The 19,920-nt window shown below is 47.5% G+C and overlaps 1 protein-coding gene across 4 annotated transcripts in view; it reads right to left on the bottom strand.

Moving 5' to 3' along the window:
- Positions 1-11,318, bottom strand: part of HERC2 (HECT and RLD domain containing E3 ubiquitin protein ligase 2) — a 140,625-nt gene extending 129,307 nt beyond the window's left edge. For 2 of the 4 annotated variants that reach the window (XM_081124750.1, XM_081124749.1), the window contains exons 1-2: positions 11,247-11,315; positions 10,593-10,695 (exon numbers count right to left, since the gene is read on the bottom strand). In XM_081124750.1, the coding sequence (XP_080980876.1) occupies positions 10,593-10,664 (72 nt within the window). In that variant the 5' untranslated portion in view covers positions 10,665-10,695; positions 11,247-11,315. Of the gene's footprint in view, positions 1-10,592; positions 10,696-10,919; positions 10,958-11,246 lie in introns of those variants that run through there. The other 2 variants (XM_081124748.1, XM_081124747.1) reach the window with 2 other exon arrangements.
- Positions 11,319-19,920: the final 8,602 nt, after the last annotated feature.

Below are 19,920 nucleotides of genomic sequence, written 5' to 3'. Positions count from 1 at the left end.
TCCTTTTTCCATGATCCTTAGAGAGGGTGGAAAGGAGGTGGGGACATCAATGTGAGAGACACACATCGACTGGTTACCTCCCAACGCACCCTGACCAGGGCCGGGGATCAAAGCCGCAACCCAGGTACATGCCCTTTACCGGAAATCAAATCCAAGAACCTTAAGTGATCAGGCCGATGCTCTAACCGCTGAGCCACACTGGCCAGGGCACCACTACCCACTCTTTTTTTTAAATTATCTTTATTGATTTCAGAGAGGAAGGGAGGGAGAAACATCAATGATGAGTCATTGATCGGCTGCCTCCTGCACACCCCCTGCTGGGGATCGAACCCGAAACCCGGGCATGTGCCCTGAGCAGGAATCAAACCGCCATCTCCTGGATCCTACGTCGATGCTCCACTGCTGAGCCACGCCAGCCGGGCACCACCACCCATTCTTGACCACTGACGCAGTGTCCAGAGGGTGGAGGGGAGGGCAGTGTGTGGGAGGGGGAGACAGCATCTGGAGGGACACATGCTGGAAAAGCCTCTTAGGAACTGAGGACCGAAAGACAGAAATGAGCCGCGGACTCTGGTGACCACGATTCAAAGTAGAAGGTTCTGGCACTGGAGAGGGCTGGAGGAGGAACGTTACTAAGGTGACGAAGCCAGCTTCCCTGGAGATGCCTGAAAAAGCTGGAAGGGAAGGCAGGGGTGAGGCCCCTGGGGGGCCAGCGGACCTGGAGGCAAGCTCAGGATCCCCAGAAGGAAGCGGAAAAGGGGATGTAGTCAGGGCTCTGTGAGAAGAGCCTGCGCAGGCACTAAAATTGCGCCAACTTGTCAGTGTAAGAGTGTCTGTGCAGCCCTGGCCAGTGCTCAGTGGTTAGAGCGTGAGCCTGCACACTGAAGGGTCTCGGGTTCGATTCCAGTCAAGGGCAAGTCCCTGGGTTGCAGGTTCGATCCCTGGACCTGGTCCGGGCACAGGAGGGAGGCAACCAATTGACATGTCTCTGTCACATCGATGTTTCTCTCCCCTTCCACTCTCTCTAAAAGTAAATGAAAAAAATATCCTCAGTAAGAATTAACACCACCAACAAGGGTGTCTGTACAACTGTCTACACTTAGCTTGACCTCATTAGTAAACTTACATAAAAGTTCCCAACAGGTTCGGTGAGAGAGGTTTTAAATTTTCTTTAACTTTTTCATACAGAATCCAAGTACGTATCATTAGCACTACTCGGTCCCAGGACCCTTTTCCGTTTTGTTCACATCGTCACGTCCCACCTCTAAAATGACATCGCAGTGCTCGCTTCGGCAGCACATATACTAAAACTGGAACGATACAGGGAAGATTAGCATGGCCCCTGCGCAAGGATGACATGCAAATTCGTGAAGCGTTCCATATTTTCCTAGGAATGTATCCTAAGAATCCTGAAACATTCATCAGAAAGGATTTATGCACCCCTATGTTCATAGCAGCACAGTTTACAATAGCAAAGATCTGGAAACAGCCCAAGTGCCCATCAGTAGATGAGTGGATTAAAAAGCTGTGGGACATTTACACCGTGGAATACTACGCAGCTGTAAAGAAGCAGCAGCTCGTACCCTTTGGGACAGTATGGATGGTCCTGGAGAATATTATGCTAAGTGAAATAAGCCAGGCAGCAAAAGAAAAATATCACATGATCTCGCTTATACGTGGAATCTAAAGAACTTAATAAATTGATGAACAGAATAGATTCAATGACATGGAAGCATAGTTGAGACTGACCAAAGGTCAGAGGGATGGAGGGGGGCGGGGGGGTGGAGAGGGAGAGAGTAACCAAAGAATTTATGTGCATATATACACAACCCAAGGACACGGACAATGGTGGGGAGAGTGACTGGGGAGGGGGAAGGAACGGGGAGGGGGGAATGGGTCATTGGGGAGAAAAAGGGACATTTGTAATACTTTAAACAAAAATAAAAATTATAAAAAGTTAAAAAATAAAAAATAAAAAAAATAAAATGACATAGCAGCTAAAGGCAGTCACCCTGAAAAGAAGCCAGCGGGGGGGGGGGGGGGGGGTCACGATAGGCCCAGTTTTGAGGAGCAGTGAACAGAGGTTCAGGTACTTGACCGAGATCACACACCACCAAGGCAGTCGGAGGAGGCCTGGGGGGGAGGCCGAACTCCCAAGCTGCTCCTCTGACCAGCACCAGGGCGTGCACCCCCACGTGCAGCCACAAGCCCCCCACATGGGTGCTACCAACACTTGAACCGCAAACTGGACTGAGCAAGCCAACCCTTAAGTCTCTATTACAATGACTACTAAAAATACATAAGTAAATAAAGGTCCTGCTTCACAAACTACAATTACACAGAATCACCCAAAACGAAGTGTGCCGAGTCAGTAAGCGGCATTCTGATCACCTCACAGGTCAGAAAATGTTTCCTTTCCCTAAATACGCCTGAAATGGTATCTGCTCGAGTATTTGCAGATGACTAAAATTAAGGTATCTGGCTTTTCTTCTTGGCCTTGCAGAAAAATATTAAGCACCTACTGAACATAGGACAACACAGCAATTCCAAAAAACTTGAACCAATTTCAAGAGCAGCTGGGAAGGTTAGGCAGAAAGGTAAATAAAGTACGTCTGTTTGAAGACATGCAGGCAGCAAGAAGGAAGCCTGAGACCCAGGACGGGGCAGCCCAGACCGGCACCTGCCAATTCTGGGAGCAGGGCTGAGACCAAGAGCCCGCATCAGAGCTGTGGAGACGGGCTGAAGCCAGTGTCCCCGGGGGGGGGGGGGGGGGGGGGGGGGGGGGCTGGTAAACACACCATGCTAAGGGGCCTCTCGGAGGGCCACACGCACCAGAACACAGTGGGGTGGAGGCCGACTGCCCTCCCAGAAAGGAGCCAGCCCTGAGTCATCTCAGTCCCGACAGCCCGGCAGTGACCTGGCGCCACACGCGCTGCTAACATGGTAATCCTTTCTGGGCAAGGAGGCTGCTGTCCAAGCCACAGATGATCACAACAGTTTCATACACAATAGCTGCAGCTCAAAAATAATAATAGCCAAGACAAGGCCATGCGATTGAAAATGAAAAACAGCCTGACCGGGCGTGGCTCAGCGGTTGAGCATCGACCTAGGATCCAGGAGATCGCAGGCCAGGCACACGCCCGGGTGCAGGCTCAGTCCCCAGAGGGCAGCGTGCAGGAGGCAGCCCATCAGTGACTCTCATCATTGATGTTTCTCTCTCTCTCCCTCTCCCTTCCTATCTGAAATCAATAAAAATATTTTGAAAAAACAACAAAAGAAACAAAAAAACAGAAGGCAACAGAAACAGATCAAGAGTGAATCCAGAAAACAGAAATGTAGACACAGACGCTGTCCTGAAAGTGAGCCTGGCCAGGGTGCTCAGTGGTCCAAGCATCGGCCTGTGCACCGCAGAGTCTCTGGTTCGATTTCCGGTCCTGGTCCGGGTAGGAGCGGAAGGCAACCAATCAATGTGCCTCTCTCACATCGATGTTCCTCTCTCTCTCTCTCTCTCTCTTCCCCCTTCCCCCCTTTCCTTTCCCCCTCTCTGGGGAACAAAGAGGAACTTGAGCAACGGATTAAAGTGCTGACACTACTTGGCAGACCCCAGCCCAGGGCAGAGGGGAAGGGAAAAGGGGACCACATGGCAGGGAGCCCAGGCCCTGGCCGGGTGGCTCAGTGGGTCAGAGCATCGTCCCCATACACCAAGGTTGTGGGTTCGCTCTCCAGCCAGGGCACGTGCAACAATCAACCAACGATACATGAATAAGTGGAACGACAAATTGATGTTCCTCTCTCTCTTTTTCTCTCCCCCCTTCTCTCTCTAAAATCAATTAAAAATAAATTAAATTAAAAACAAGACAGGGAGCCCGTGAAGCCCACGAAGCAGCTTGTTACTACAGGGGTCAGCAAATCTGGCCCACCACCCGACATCATGTGACCCACACGCAAGCTAAGAATGCTTTATACATTTTTCCATGTTGAAAGATAACCACAAGCAGGAAAATGTTGCGTGGCACCTGCAAATTATGGCACGCAAACCTCAGCACCCGAACAGTTTTACTGGAGCCCAGCCTCACTCGCCGGTCAACGTATGGTCTGTGGCTGCTGTCCCAGGCCAACAGCAGCGGTGAGAAGCTGTGACAGAGAACACAGGGCCCCCAGAAATGCTCACTGTCTGGCCTTTCCAGAGAACGCTGCTGCCTCTGTGGTGCTGCACTGGCCCCCACACCCCAGCCAACCCGGGGCAGCAGGGCCAGAGGCGCCCCCACTGGGCACTTCTTTTTTATCCTTACCTGAGGATATTTTTTTCCATTGATTTTTTTTTAGAGAGAGTGGAGGGGAGAAAGGGAGAGAGAGAAACATCAAGGGGAGACCGATCATTGGTTGCCTCCCACACTCGCCCCAAGTGGGGCCGGGGATTGAACCTGCAACCCAGGTATGTGCCCTTGACCAGAATCAAACCCATGGCACTTCAATGCTCAGGCCGATGCACCACAGCCGCCAGGGCACATGGGCTCTTCTCAAAGTTTGCAAGAATCACAGAACAGTCCAAGGAAGGAGCAAAAGGCGGGAATTAAAAACCCAGTTCCCTTATCTCTCCCTGCCAACTGGTGATTGCTCACCCCTGGGGAGCTAGCTCCTGCTGTTCCCCCACCTTCCAGGGTGTCATGGGCTCTATGGCAGACAGCTGGAGCCATAACCCATGCCCTGTGGTGTGACAGGATACACAAGGCTGAAAATAAAGGGCAGCCCACAGGCACACTGGGGCATCAACCCAGAAGGAGGGGTGCAGTCCCAGACTCCAAGGCTGTGCCAGGTCGGATGTGTTCAAGCAACTGAAAGATCCAATTGAGCATTTCAACAGAGAACTGGAAACCATGAAGAAGTACCCAATGTGGCAGGTAAACAAGCTGCCAAAACACTGTAAGCTACACATAGAAAATAGGTGCATGTTACTAAATATAATTATACCTCAATAAAATTCACTTAAACAAAAACATGGAAATTTCAGGCCCATGAAATATCCAAAACATAAGACCTCAGTGAATGAGCTAAAAGCAGATTAGTTAGGCCTGTGCTTCTACCTGGGAAAGATCGACCTCTTTAGGAACCACCTGTGCTACAATCAACTAGAAACCAGACAGAACACATCAAACAGCTATTTCCAAACACCAGGCAACGGGCAGCCGACAGCGGGGCTCCCTGAGGGCAGCACATGAAGTACGGTGACAGCCGCCCAGCTTCCTGCCTAGAAGCAGCTCCTAGGCTGCATGCAGCACAGGACAGGGGAACCCACAGAGCCCAGAGGACCTGCTGAGTTGAGGAGACAGATCAGCTATAAGTAGGTCAAAATAACAAGAATACAGGAGAGGGGGCAGCTGCAGAGAGAAGGTGATCTCTGGAGGTGGGCAGAGGGGACCCTGAGTCCCTGGCTAATCTAGGCACCGGATGAGAAAACTACCAAGACCACTAGAAAGGAGGAGGCAGAATCCCCACGATCCACTCTGGGAAAACCTGGTGTTTCCACCAACCAGAATGGAAAGACCTCACAACACAATATCCTAAAAAGGATACGGCCTTCGCAGGGCAGATGAATCAGCCCAAGACTAAAGGCTGTGCTAGGTCAGCCCAAACACACCTGAGGATCAAGCTCTGGAAAGGCCAAATTGACCCCAAGTAACTGACATGCATACCAGACAAAACTAAAGCTCCTCAAAGAAATAAAACAAAACCCAACACAGAATGACATATATTTATAGTGTTAAGCATTCAGTATAAAATTACCAGGCCCTGGCCAGGCTCAGTTGGTCAGAGCACTGTCCTAATACACCAAGGCTGAGGGCCTGACTCCCAGTCAGGGCACACATCTGGGCTGTGGGTTCAGACAGGAAGCAACCGATTGATGTTTCTCACACATCAATGTTTCTCTCCCTCCCCCTCCTTCCCTACCTCTAAGAATCAATGAAAACAAGCCCTCGGTTGAGGATTTAAAAGAAAAACAAAGTTGTACCACAGATATGCTCAACGTGCTGACAAAGAAACTATGAAAAGGGTGTCAAGTGAAACCAAAAGTGTAAAAAAAGGACCCGAAGGGCCTCTCCAGAGATGGAAAACACAAGTGAAAACTTCGATGCACAGCCTCAACGGACTGGACACTGCAGAACAAATTCATTATAACCTACCAGGTCTAGGCATATAGCTATTAGAGTCTATGCTCTCTCCTTTTTAAAACTCATTTAATCTGGGTTCTACACTCAACTACAGGTTCAGTGCCCAGCGCCCGTCTTCCTGCCAATCTACTGTCTGAAGATCTGTCTACTCGCCCGGGCGGGCGAGGCTCAGTGGTTGAGCATCAACCTAGGATCCGGGAGATCAAGGTTCGATTCCCGGTCAGGGCACAGGCCTGGGTTACGGGCTCGATCCCCAGCAGGGGGCGCGCAGGAGGCAGCCAATCAATGACTCTCCCCCTCTCCCTTCCTCTATCTGAAATCAATAAAGATATATTTTTAAAAAACAAAAAAATAAAGGTCTGTCTACTCAATTCCTCAGGATGGACTTGTGGAAACAGCGTATCCTGAATTCTCACTCATTGATGAGTTGGTGTACTTGTTAACTGGAAGGTCAGTTTTGCTAGAACATAAAATCGTGCGCTCACATTTTCTTTTCTTGGTACCTGAAATATGTCACTCAATTTTCTTCCAATAAAGCCTTGTTGTCAAGTCGAAGAGTAAACTCATTTCCTTTCCCTAAAACTATTAGTCTTTTCCAAAAACCAAAGCTAGAAGTCAGTTCTTTAAAAAAAAGACTAATAAAATGTATAAACTCTGACAAAGCTGACCCAAAATATAATGATATAACCAAAACATAAATAAAAACACATGAAAGTAATCACAAGTCATTATGAACATAAATTAAGTGTATTTACAAAATCCTTTTATTTCTACATCTCATCTCTCAACTGTAAAACCTGAGAATAGAACTTACCAAGATGTTTGTATTTCCATTTTTTAATCTACTGATATTTTGAAGCATAAAGTGAGAACACACATTTAATGATTTTACATTTAATTTTAAAAGCTAACATTCATGCTTAATCATTTTAAGCTGACAATTAGAAGAGACGAATAAATGGTCTGGGTTTAATTATTGATACACTCAACAATTCTGATGGCCCTCAAGGGCATTTTGCCAATCTCAAAAGGTCACATACCGTATGACAGTCTCGAATGACGAAATTATAGTGATGGGGCGATTAGTGACTGCCAGGGAGAGAGGATGGGGGAGGGAGAGTGGCAGCAGGGAGAGCTCTGCGGGGAAGGGGCAGCTCTGAATCTCCACTGTGGCGGTGGTTACACGTGGCGAAGTGGCACAGAGCCGCACACACGGTACCACCGTTCATTTCCTGCCGTCAGTACCGTGCACTGTTACATAAGACGTAAACACTGGGGGAGCCTGGCTGAAGACTATGCAGTGACCTCTCTACTTTCTACACGACTTCCTGGGCGCCTATTATTATTTCCAAATAAAAAGTTTCAAAAAATTGCTTCATACGTATCTAATTTCATGCTCTACTTCAAAGAACCCAAAAATAGAAACTGTAGGAAATTCATCTGAGCACAGCTTATGCAAGAAAGAGCAGGATAAACGCCATTCTTGGAGCCTTACCCTTACATCCAGACTAGTAAATAAATATGCATATGTTTTAAAAATAAAAACTTTTTACAGGATCATGTACTATTTAAATATGCTTTTATTGATCTTAGAGAGAGACGAAGGAAGAGGGGAGAGAAACATCAATGGCTTGCCTCCTGTACGCACCTGTACCCGAAACCTGGGCACGTGCCCTGACCTGACCTGGAACCGCACAGGCGACCTTTCATACACTAGATGACGCGCCAACCAACCGAGCCACACTGGCCAGAGCCAAGGTATCACATACTATTTTTTACAGCTCCTTTACTTAATTGACTTTTTGGTTCACTGAAAAACCTACCACCATCAGACAGGACTTTTACTGTAAATAGAAAGTCAGCGCGGGAGTGACTATATCGCCCTCCAATAGTTGTAAAGGAAAACGTGATGATTCAAGGGACTCCACACAGCAATCAGGAAACAGCGCTGAAAGAACAGAAAGCGTGTATGTAGAAACCAGGTAGGGCCTGCCATGTAACGGGCACTCCATTAGAGGCAGCTGGTGGCCAGGCCCTAGGCCGAAACATCTAAACGTCGACAATCAAGAAAGTCTCAAATCAGTATCTCCGTTCTTAATATACACACGTTAAAAGTTTTCGGTCTCCATAACCTTTTCCTTTCCAAAATCACTATAAACCTCTAGGGCATTTCAAACAGAAACAGCTGCAGAAAATGGACTTGCTAAATTCTGTGGCTAAGAAACATGCTTCTACCCCACCTGTTAGGTAGTTAAAATGATTAAGCATGAATGTCAGCTTTTAAAATTAACCAGGTGTCGCTGGGCCGGGCGGGGCTCAGCGGTTGAGCATTGACCTAGGATCCGGGCAATCGGGGTTCGAATCCTGGTCAGGGTACATGCTCGGGTGGTGGGCTCGATCAATGACTCTCTCATCATTGATGTTTCTATCTCTCTCTCTCCCTTTCCGAAATCAATAGATATATTTTTTAAAAAATAAAATTAACTAGGTGTCAATTCTGTTCCCAATACAAAGAAATGGGACACTTCTCACTGCAGGTGGGAGAGACATCCCCAAGAAGATAAAGCTGTTAGTGTAAGGCTCCATGCCCAATGTGTGACTGCAGGAAGGGTTCCGAAGAGTGAACCTATGTCTAAGCCATTCCTTAGGGTGAAACAAGGACATTCATTCCTCACATTTCGTAAGCAATGCTGGAGTAAGTCTATAAAACCAGCAATCACCTTTCTCACGACGTTACACAGCTTCAAAATCCACAACACATTTTTCCTCTGGTGCACCGTCCAACACCTAGGCCTCTTCATTTGCCCCAGGAGGAGTTTGGAAGACTTCTGAATAAGTAAACCGATAAGCACTCCTAAGACCGAAGTGGTATTTCTTTTTATGGATGTCTGCCAGACTCATCACAGGTGCTCAACTCAGCATTACACTGATTTTAGATCAAGATGCTGAAACTCATATTTAGCAATTACTCAATTATGATTACTAAGGGGAAAAAAATTTCATTAGGTAAAGTACTTCACTTCAGAAAGTTTCCCTAAAAATAAACACTAATATGAAAATAACTCTTAAAATCAGTGTGCCTGAGTCTCAAGATTTCAGAAATAAGAAATTATCTCTCACCTGCCCCGCTCAAAAAAACATGACAAAGGAAAACAGACGGGAATTGCTAAATAAAAGACAATAACCAACAGAGTCACTACTATGCCAATTCTTGACCCAATTCTTTGTACTTTTCCCATCTAACATTGCACCACTAATAACAATCCATTATCCACAGGATAGTTCTAAGCACTGGGCTCTCCCCTGGCTCTGCAGCTCAGTTGGTTAGCGTGTGATCCCGATACACCAAGGTTTCGGGTTTGATCCCTGGTCAGGCACATACAACAATCAATCAATGAGGCATAAATAAGTGGGTCAGCAAATCAGTGTGTTTCACTTTCATTTTCTCTCTCCCCACCCTCTCAAAAATCAATAAAATAAACCTTAAGAAATCTAAAACTCTTGGCTCTTGTTATCTACCAGGACTCAGCACTTTAAAAAAAAAGTAAAGAAGAGCAATTATCCTTCACTACCGGTATCTGTCACTTGATAAACCATCATGCAGTACTTAAGATTGTATTTAAAAAGGCAGATTACTTGAGGAATAGTTAAAATGTTTATCCTCAGGGAAGAGGAGGAAAACACATACACTACAAAGTATTTCAGACGTTTCTTTCTGTTGGTAACATGTTACAAAAGTAGTTTTTCCCAGTCACCTGCACACAAAAATAACCTGCGGTGAAGGCAGTCCACAGAAATATTACAGCTATTATCTACTCCGTAATTTCTGGGCAAGCTTGCAATTATCCGATGAAGTCAAAACATTACAGAGTCTAGGGCCAACGTTTGTTTCCACGTGTTCTTTTTTTATTAAATTTATTAGGGTGACACAGGTTAATAAGATTATATGGGTTTCAAGCGTATAATTCTATAGCACATCATCTGTATATTGCCCTGCCAGCTGTTGCCACATGGTTCTGATGCAAAAACCTTCTTTAAGGCCCATCACAAAGACAAAACTACTCCGCTGAACCTATCACTCCAGGAGCACAAGCACACGCTCCCCAAAAAACAGTCAGCCCCTTCGGAACATCACAAATTACCGCTTGTCACTTCTCCCCCAGGTAAGTAACCGAACATCTTACACACTGTCACAGTCACCCAGGAGTGGCCGAGAGTGATACAGGCCTCTTAAAAACAGCAACAAAAAATTCCGCGCAACTAGGTCTCAACTTTCTCGCACTTACAAGTAACTGTAATTACAATGTAGCCACACAACCCGTAACAGCAGCAGTAAAAACGGAAACAATAACCCGCTTGCCTAGGGACGGCAGATGCGCCCGGCACCCCCCGCACCCTCCAGGGGCCCTCCCAGCGCCCCACCTGTATGTCCGTTTTCAACCACTTGGAGTCCAGCCGAGCCTGGGCGGCCAAACAGAAAGACTCGGACGGCATCTTCCCTCCCGCTTCCTCCCGGCGGTCGGACCTGCAAGGAAAACAAGAAAGCTGGAAGCCTAACGCGTGGAGGGCGTCACGAAGCCCCCCCGCAAGGTTTCGTGCGGCCAAGGAGGGAAGCGGGGCGGAGGGAGGATGGAGGGCGGGGGAGGGGCAGAGCCGCCTCCCGCACAGGTGAGGCCACGCGCGGCCCGCCCGGCGCCTGGCCCACGCCCGCGAGACCTTGAGGGTCACGGGCGGTCGCAGGAGACCAACCCTCAATGTCATCCCCTTCGCGGGGTGACAGCCGGAAGGTACACGCGCGCGGGCCACAAGCCGCCTTTCCGCGGCACCGGACAGCACCGCGCCCCTGCCGCTGGGCCCCAGGCCAGGAGGCCGAGCGCGAAACGTGAACCACACTCGCGTCCGCAGCGGGACCCAACACAATCGCCCCTGAGGCACCGGGACGGCCCCGCGGCGGCCGCGGACGGTCCGCGCAGGCCCAGGTCCCGCGGCCGCGCCCACGCCCGCCGCCCCGCCGCGCCCGGCCCGGCCCCGCCCGCGCCCCCGCCGGCCGCCCTCGCCGCGCCCGGGCGCCAGGACCTGAAGCGCGGAGGGCCGGCCGCCTCGCTCGCGGCGCGCGGACCAGCCTCTGAGAGACCGCTGGCTCCGCCCGCGCCCGTGATCCCGGCGCCGCTCGCGGCCGGTAGGGCGGGCCAAGCGGGACGCTCCCCAGCCAATCGCAGTGAAGTTCCCCAGCCGGCCCAGCCAATGGCGAAGAGGATCCCCTTCGCCCCGCCTCCCGGTCCGCCGGCTTCCTTCAATCCCGCTTATTTTCCCATTTGGAGAGCACTCTTTGCGGTCACGGCCAATCGCAGACGCCGGGAGGCGGGATTTCCGCCGCACGCACGCGCGCACGCACGCGCGTACGTACTCCGATTCCGGACTTCGCCCATCTTTCCGGAAAAGCCCTCCTGGTCGCTGCGACTGGCAGAGCCCGGGGCGCGCGGGACCTGGGCGCTCGTGGGCGGCGCGGCGGGTAAGCCGGGCGCCCTTAGGGGTGAGGACGCCCCCGGGAGGCTGGCGCGCAGGTTCAAGGGCGCCCTCCTGTCTGTCGCAGCGAATGCAGCCGAAACCCTGGGCCGAACCCTCCGAGCGTCTGGTAATGGGAGGAAAGCAGGACTTTTAGTACCAGGGAGCCTGTGGCCGTAAAGCAGACGTCAGGAAATCTGTGGCACAAGTATGTTCTCTGATTCGCATGGAGTTAAATTACAAAGAAGTAAAAACTAACAGGACCGCGCGGCCGTCCCGTGCACCAGCGGGCTCACCCCCAGCAGGGGGCGCGCGAGGCAGCCCAGGGAGGGTCCTCTCTTTTCTCCCTGAACGTCAGCAACTTGTTTGAAAGTAAGTAACAGGACAACCGCGGAACTCTGGAAAATCAAAGAACGTAACTCCAGATGGGCCAAGACCAACTCTCAAGGGGAAGTGGGAGTAGTTTGAATCAAACAAAAATTCAAATGTAACATCAAAATGTGTGCGATGGCTCCTCCCCAAAGCGGCCAGAGGTGACCTCTGGAAATGGTTCCCTGTTCACCGTGACCCGGAAAACCCCGCAAAATCATGCAAATCAGGAGGATCAAGTCTTTGTGTTGCTTTACGACCCTGGGTGGAACTGCCCAGGCCGTCAAGGGTCCGCACATTTGAAAAGCCACGTACCTGAAGGACGTCACTTTCCAGAAGCAGTGTGTGCCCTCCCCTCGTTACAACGGTGGCGTTGGTAGGTGGGCCCAGGCCCAACGGTGGGGCTGGACACCGGGTCGGTGGCCCAAAAAGAGTGCTGAATTTTTGCTGTACGTGCTTAAAAACGCAGAGAGCGATGCTGAACCTAAGGGTTTAGATGTAGGTTCTCTGGTCATTGAGCAAAGCTCCCGAGATGCAGCGTAGAACTTACAGAGCTCTTGGGCATACTGACCCATGCATGAGCTCTCCCTGCCATATTGAGGTGCTCCTACTGAAAAACAGCAGGTTGTTCCTAAACCAGAAAGGCCGTTGCACAGAAGGAAAGATAGACCAGAAGAAACTGAAAACACAAGTTTATAGCCTGGGAGCAAATTCAACATAAATACTAATAAAGGTAAAAAGTAAGTAAATAAATTTGTGCCCAGAGGGCATGACTCGGTTCTTGAGCATCGACCTAGGATCCAGGAGATCGAGGTTCGATTCCTGCTCAGGGCACATGCCTGGGTTGTGGGCTCGATCCCCAGTAGGGGGCGTGCAGGAGGCAGGCAATCAATGACTCTCATCATTGATGTTTCCATCTCCCTTCCTCCCTCTCGCTTCCTCTCTGAAGTCAATAAAGACATATTTTTTAAAAAATTGTGCGATGCATCTAAAGCAGTGATTTAAGTGAAATTTATGACATTAACTGCTTACCTTAGAAGAGAGCCATCTAAAATCTAAGCTTCCATTTTAAGAAACTGGAAAATAATAAAGTAACACCGATTCTATACAAACTCTTTGAGCCTGCAACCCAGGCTTGTACCTTGATCAGGAATCAAACCAGCAACCCCTAGGTGCACAGGGCGACACCAACCAACCAAGCCTCAGGGGTCAGGGCTAACCTTAGTTTCTGTATCCATGGGGTGGGAATATCACTAGCTACCTTTTGGAACGTTCGGCCAGAGACAGTGTTTGCAAGATGACAGGCAAACAGGAAGTGCTCAATAGCCAACAGTAGTCCCAGCACAGTTTCCCTTCCTTTCCAGGCACATGGGAAGGTTGTACTTTCCGTTGCAGAGGCAAAGTCCAACGGTTACCCATATTGAACATGTAGCTTGACCAAGAAATAAATTTTTGTGTTTTTTAGTTATTGAGATTCAAGATTTGTTTGTTACTACAGCATATCTCCACCTATCCTGGTAATAACACTTTTCAGAAGAAGCCAGATACTTGGAGAGGTAATGGCGTAATTAAGGAAGCACTGTTTTGCAAACCCAAATCCCATTGACTCAGGCAACTCATGCAAAAGCCATTAGGTAAGCAGTTGATGTGGAACTGGGCATTCCTACAGCCACACAACCCAGACGGCTTTATAGTCACTGTTAAGGTTTTCTATCTCAATTGCCGAGTGACATCCTAGTGCAGTGGCCACTCTTTGCACCACTTATGTAGGCCAACTAGGTATTTTGAGTCTTCTGACACAATTTGAAATAAACAATATTATCCATGATGCATATTGGACATACTGGAAATGTGCTCTAAATACAGCCTCATCTTAAAAGCTCTAGAATATCTCCAGGGTCAAAGTAGAAACAGAGCTAAAGTGATGATAGAGTCTGAAAGCCTATCCAACACAGAAGTCATTGCTTATACTCAGAACCGGGACACCTGGGTCTATCAAGGAGATGACACGTAGCCTTGCTGCCAGGGAATAGAGGCTTGAGCAACACTGCAGTCAAACAGACTGAACATTCAGCCCAACAACAGGCGTACACATATTCCTCCCACGTGCATATGGCACGATCCCCAGGAGAGACCATAAGTAGGTCATAAAACAAGCACCAATAAATTAAAAGGATTAAAATGAAACAAGGTAAGTTCGACCCCATTGAAGTTACAAATTGGCAACAGAAAGAAATTTGGTAAATCCACTCATATGTAGAACTTTACAAACACATTCTCAATAAACGAATGGGCCAAAGAATTCGCAAGCCTTTTGCTAGACTGACCAACAGGAGAGGAGAGAGGGCACAAATTAGTAAAATAAGGAATGAAACGGGACATTACTACCAGCCTCACAGGATTAAGAGAGATGATTGGGGAATAAATGCTAGGAACAACTGCATACCGAAAAACTAGATAACCTACACGGAACGGAGAAACTCCAAGAAAGACACAAAACTGAAACTGACCCAAGGAGAAGTAGAAAATATGAATAGACCTTGAAAAAGTGAAGAGATTGAATTAGTATCCAAAAAACTTCCCATAGAGAAAAACTCAGGACCAGATGGCTTCGTTGGTGACGTCTCACAAAAATTTAAAGGATTAACACCAATACTTCTTAAACTCTCTCAAAAAACAGAAGAGGAGGGAGTACTTCCCAACTCAATCTATGAGTCCAGTTTCACCCTGATACCAAAACCAGACAGAAACATCACACAGAAACCAATATATATTCCTTATGAGTATAGATGCAAAAAAATCTCAGCGAAGTACCAGCAAAACAATCCCAGCTGCGTGTGAAAAGCATTAGACACCCAGAGCTAGTGGAATTACTCTAGCTGTACAAGGTGGTTTCAATCAATCAAGGTAAACCACCATATTGATAGGGGAAAAATGAAACGTGATCATCTCAGTACAGTCAGAAAGAGCATTTGACAAAACATCTATTCATGATTGTTAAAAAGAAAACCAACCAACTAGAAGTAGAAGGAAAAGACAACCAACATCACAATGTTGAAAGACAGAAAGCTTTACCCCTGAGATCAGGAATAAGAAAGGATTTCTGCCCCTGCTACTCAACAAATTCAGCAGGAGCTTCTAGCTAGAGCTGTATTTGCAGATGACATGAGCTTTACATGGAAGATCTTAAAAATCTGTTAAAGCCCGGCTGGGCGTGGCTCGGCGGTTGAGCATCAGACCTAGGATCAGGAGATCGGGGTTCGATTCCCGGTCAGGGCACATGCCTGGGTTGTGAGCCTGATCCCCTGGGGGGGGGGGCATGCAGGAGGCAGCCGATCAATGACTCATCATTGATATTTCTATCTCTCCCTCTCCTTTCCTCTCCCTGAAATCAATAGAGACATTTTTTAAAAAAAAAAAAAAGAATCTATTAACTTCTTAGAGCCCGACTGGTGTGTCTCAGCTGTTGAGCATCGGCCTATGATCCGGGAGATGGAGGTTCAATTCCCCGTCAGGGCACAGGTCTCCATCTCAATTAGGCGGCGTGCAGGAGGCAGCAGATCAATGACTCTCATCATTAATGTTTTTATCTCTCCCCCTCTCCCTTCCTCTCTCTGAAATCAATAAACATTTCAAAAAAAAAAATGTATTAGAGTTAGTTAACAAGTTCAGCAGGATTGCCCGATACAAGATCAATATTTTAAAATAAATTGTATTTCTATACACTAGCTATCAACAATTCAAAAGTGTAATTAATAGATGCATTGGTGGACTGAGGGTTGCCCCACAGGGCTCTCTGGCTGGGTTTCTCCTCACAGCTGAGGGAAATTTCCGGAGAAGTGGGCAGGGCAAGGACACAGCAGCCAACCCTGCCAGCAGCTGGGGGGACTTGGTGGAGCATTCAGCAGCCGACAGCAAACTACCAGCTTGGTAGATCATACACGACACCAGGGGGCAGCACTTTTTTTTCTGTCAAGAACCAGATAGAAAATATTTTAGGCTTAGCCCGCCACCCAGGCCTCTAGCAGCTACTCAACTCTGCTCTCAAAGCATGAAAGTAGCCACAGACAGAACATAAAGGAATGGGTGTAATTATATTCCATTGAAATTTCATTTAAAAACAGAGTGTCAGATTTGGTGCACAGGCCGTAGTTTTCCTGCCTGTAGGATATAAAACAATAAAGAAAAGCAGGAGTGTGGGAGGAGGTGGCTGAGCCGCAGAGGGAGCAGGCAGGTGTTTCTGGCAGCTGCCAGCACTCTAGGTCTTGGTCTGGGAGATGGTTACCTAGGAATTCACTTTATAATACTACTTTCTTCCATGGTGCCTTTGTTTGATGTGTTTTTCTGTATGTTCTGTATTTCGCAATAAAATGTAAAAACAAAAGAAATCATAGTTATGCACAAAGGCATTTAAATTTCAGTCCCCACAAAGAAATCTTTCTTCGTACCTAGGTAGTTACTTCTGCAGAAATGATGAGAGAGTTTTGAAAGTGGGAATTTTTTTAAGGGTTTTTCTGGTTTTTTTTTTTGTAAATATATATGTTTTTTATTGATTTCAGAGAGAGGAAGGGAGAGGGGGAAAGAGAGAAACATCAATGAGAGAGGAACTTCATCAATAATCTGCTTCCTCGACACCCCCTATTGGGGATCAAGCCCACAAGCCGGTCATGTGCCCTGACTGGGAATCAAATCAGTGACCTCCTGGTACATGGGACAATGCTCAGCCAACCGAGCTACACCCCGGCAGGCTGGGAGTGGGAAGTTTATTTTTTAAGTTTTTTAATGAGTCTAACTCAACTTGGTTTCAGCCTTGAAACCATTATGCTAATTGATATAAGCCAGTCACAGGACAGATACTGTACAATTGCTCCTATGAAACATCTAGAATAGGCAAGATCAGAGAGAGAAAGTAGATTAGAGGTTACGAGGGACTGGGGGGGGAGGAAGAATGGGGCATGGCTGCGTAACGGCTAGAGGTTTTGGTTGGGGTGATGGAAGAATTTTGGAAATAGTGGTGAGGGTTGCACAGCTTTGCTAATGTAATTCATCCCCCTGAATTGTACATTTTAAAAAGGTTCAAATGGCCATAGCTGGGTGGCTCAGTTGGCTAGAGCATCATTCGGGACACTAAAAGGTTTTGGGTTCGATTCCCGGTCGGGACACACACGAGGTTGTAGATTCAGTCCCTGGCCGGGTTGGGTATGGGAGGCAACCAATCTATGTTTCTCTCACATCAATGTCTCTCTCTCTCATCAATAAACATATCCTCAAGTGAGGATTTTAAAAAATGGCAAGTTTTATGTTATATGTATATATGTTACCACAACAAAAAAGAGTAAGCAATGGTTTAGATTTATTCAGCATAAAAGTTTTCATACAGAAACAACATATAATGTTGCTTCACAAACTAATAAAGCTGCATATACGTATATATTTGTACTCTTTAACTTATCTTGAAATATAGGTTAAATTTAATATTTTTAAATTTGTGAACATGTTCTTTGTGGCATCATTTATAATAGGAAAACACTGATAGCAACCTAACACCAACAATAGCTAAATACCAGCAAATGGCTAAATGATAGTAATTAACTTTATGGGAAGTTATGCTGCCATTAAAATAATCACAATTATGTAACAACATGGGAACTGATTATGATATATTAAACAACAAAGATAGTTTGTATATTGTAACTGGAAACAAGTACAATTATATCTACTTTAGATGGGAAAACTAAAATAATAACAATTAGGCTAGGGTTGTGGGATTGAGTCATTTTTAAATAACTTTCCTGTTTTCCTTGCTTTCTGTAAATTTGACACATTTTATTTCAAATAAATTGGGGCCTCTCAATTAAGTTTACTGTGAGGGGGTCGCTAGGATTAGGCCCGTTGTCATTCAGGGGCAGTATATTATCTCCAGCTCTTGTTACAACCCCTCAGATTGAATGCATGATTGGTTTTCACAAGGATTCACCCAAAATTTCAATTTTTTCAAGATGCCTTAATAAAGGAAGCTGTAGGTCTAGCAATTCCACTTCTGAGCAACTTATCCAACGGAAACAAAATCACTAACTAAAAAAAAAATACCTGCACCCCCGTGTTCATTGCATCATCATTTACAGTAGCCAAGATACGGAAAAAACCTGAATGTCCACGGGTAAATGAGTGGGTAAATGAAATGTGGTATATATACAAGTACATGTATATACGGCGGGGCAAAAGGAGGCTTACAGTCGTGCACACGGTAAATAATACAATAATTAATAAATAATTATAAGAATAAAATTGATAAATACATAGGGATACTTACCTCACCAGGTGGCTCAGTTGGTTGGAGTATCCCCTACACCAAAAGTTTCGGGTTCAATCCATCATGGGAGAGGCCTTACATTGATGTTTCTCTCTCTCTTTCTCTTAAATCCACATACGTGTCTATCCTCACATGAGGATTAAAACAAGTAAGTAGCCCAGCTGGTGTGGCTCAGAGGTTGAGCATCGGCCTAGGATCCAGGAGATGGAGGTTCGATTCCGGGTTAGGGCACAGACCCGGGTTGCAGGTTCGATTCCCAGTAGGGGGCATGCAGGAGGCAGCCCATCAATGACTCTCTCTCATCATTGATGTTTCTATCTGTCTCCCTCTCCCTTCCTCTCTCTGAAGTCAAAAAATATTTTTAAAAATAAGTAAGTAAATTAGGAAATTAGCCAAGGTAGGGAAGCACCCTAAGTGGATAGACAGCTGGATAAAGAAGAGGTGGTACATATTTACAATAGAATATTACTTGGCCATAAAGAAGAATGAAATTTTTCCATTTTTGACTACACGGATGGACCTAGAGGGTATTACACTAAATGAAATAAGTCACCCAGAGAAAGACAAACACCATATGATTTCACTTATATGTGGAATCTAAAAAATACAGTAAATGAACAAATAAAACAGAAATAAAATCAGACACAGAATTTTTTTAGGTGTATAAACTGTTTATTAACAGATGAGGCCTACAGATTTCTTCTTTTTTACTTAAAAAAATTTATTTTTAATGTTGAAAGTATTACAGATGTCCCCCTTTTTTCCCCATAGTTCTCCCCCCCTTCACCTTGGGTTTATTTCTTCCTGGACACACCCACACTGTGACCCCGGCGGCTGTGGTCTTGGTGCGCTGGCCTCCAGGACGACCCCAGCAATGGCCCAGCCCTCTGCGGCCCGATTTCCTTCAGCCGCTCCAGGTCTTCACGAAGCTTCTTGTCCAGACCACCGGCCAGGACCTGGCCATATTTTCGGTCCTTCACATCCTTTCTCTGTTCAAGAACCAGTCTGGACCTCGCAGTGGCGTGGGTTCCGCCTAATGGTGATCAGACTCCCCCCTCCGTGAGCCCCCCCGGTGGGGTCCGCGCCCGCTTTGCCCAGCGCAGGAGCGCATCTTCGCCCACGCGCGCCGCCGCGGGGAGGCACAGCGCCCCCATCCGCGCTGGCGGCGCGCGCTCCCGGGGCCGGGGCAACGCGGGAACCCCCAGCGCCGGGGGGTTGGGGGGGCGCGCCAGAGCAGGGGCGGGGAACACTGCCGGAGGGGCTGGGGCGGTGAGGGGGGCGACCGAGACCTGCCCTGGGCCGGTTATGAAAAGCCAGGGGCACGCGGGGTGCGCAGCAAGGCCTGCGCCCGGCGCCAGGTGCGGCGAGACGCAGCCGCCGGTCGTCCGTCGGTCACGTACAGGTGCGACCGCTGCGCGGACTGCGGTTGGAAAATCATAAACAAATAAAAAAGTGAAAAAAAAAAAAAAAAAAAAAGAAAAATCATAAATAATAAACTAGGCACTTAGGCGCCAAGATCACAAGCCCCGCGGTGCATGTAGCTGCTCCACCCCCGCTCGGCGG

The sequence above is a fragment of the Miniopterus schreibersii genome (genome assembly GCF_964146895.1).
Source record: "Miniopterus schreibersii genome assembly, chromosome: 22".
Taxonomy (NCBI): Eukaryota; Metazoa; Chordata; class Mammalia; order Chiroptera; family Miniopteridae; genus Miniopterus; species Miniopterus schreibersii.
Note: the sequence above shows the minus strand (reverse complement) of the source record. Positions and strands in the feature narration are given on the sequence as shown.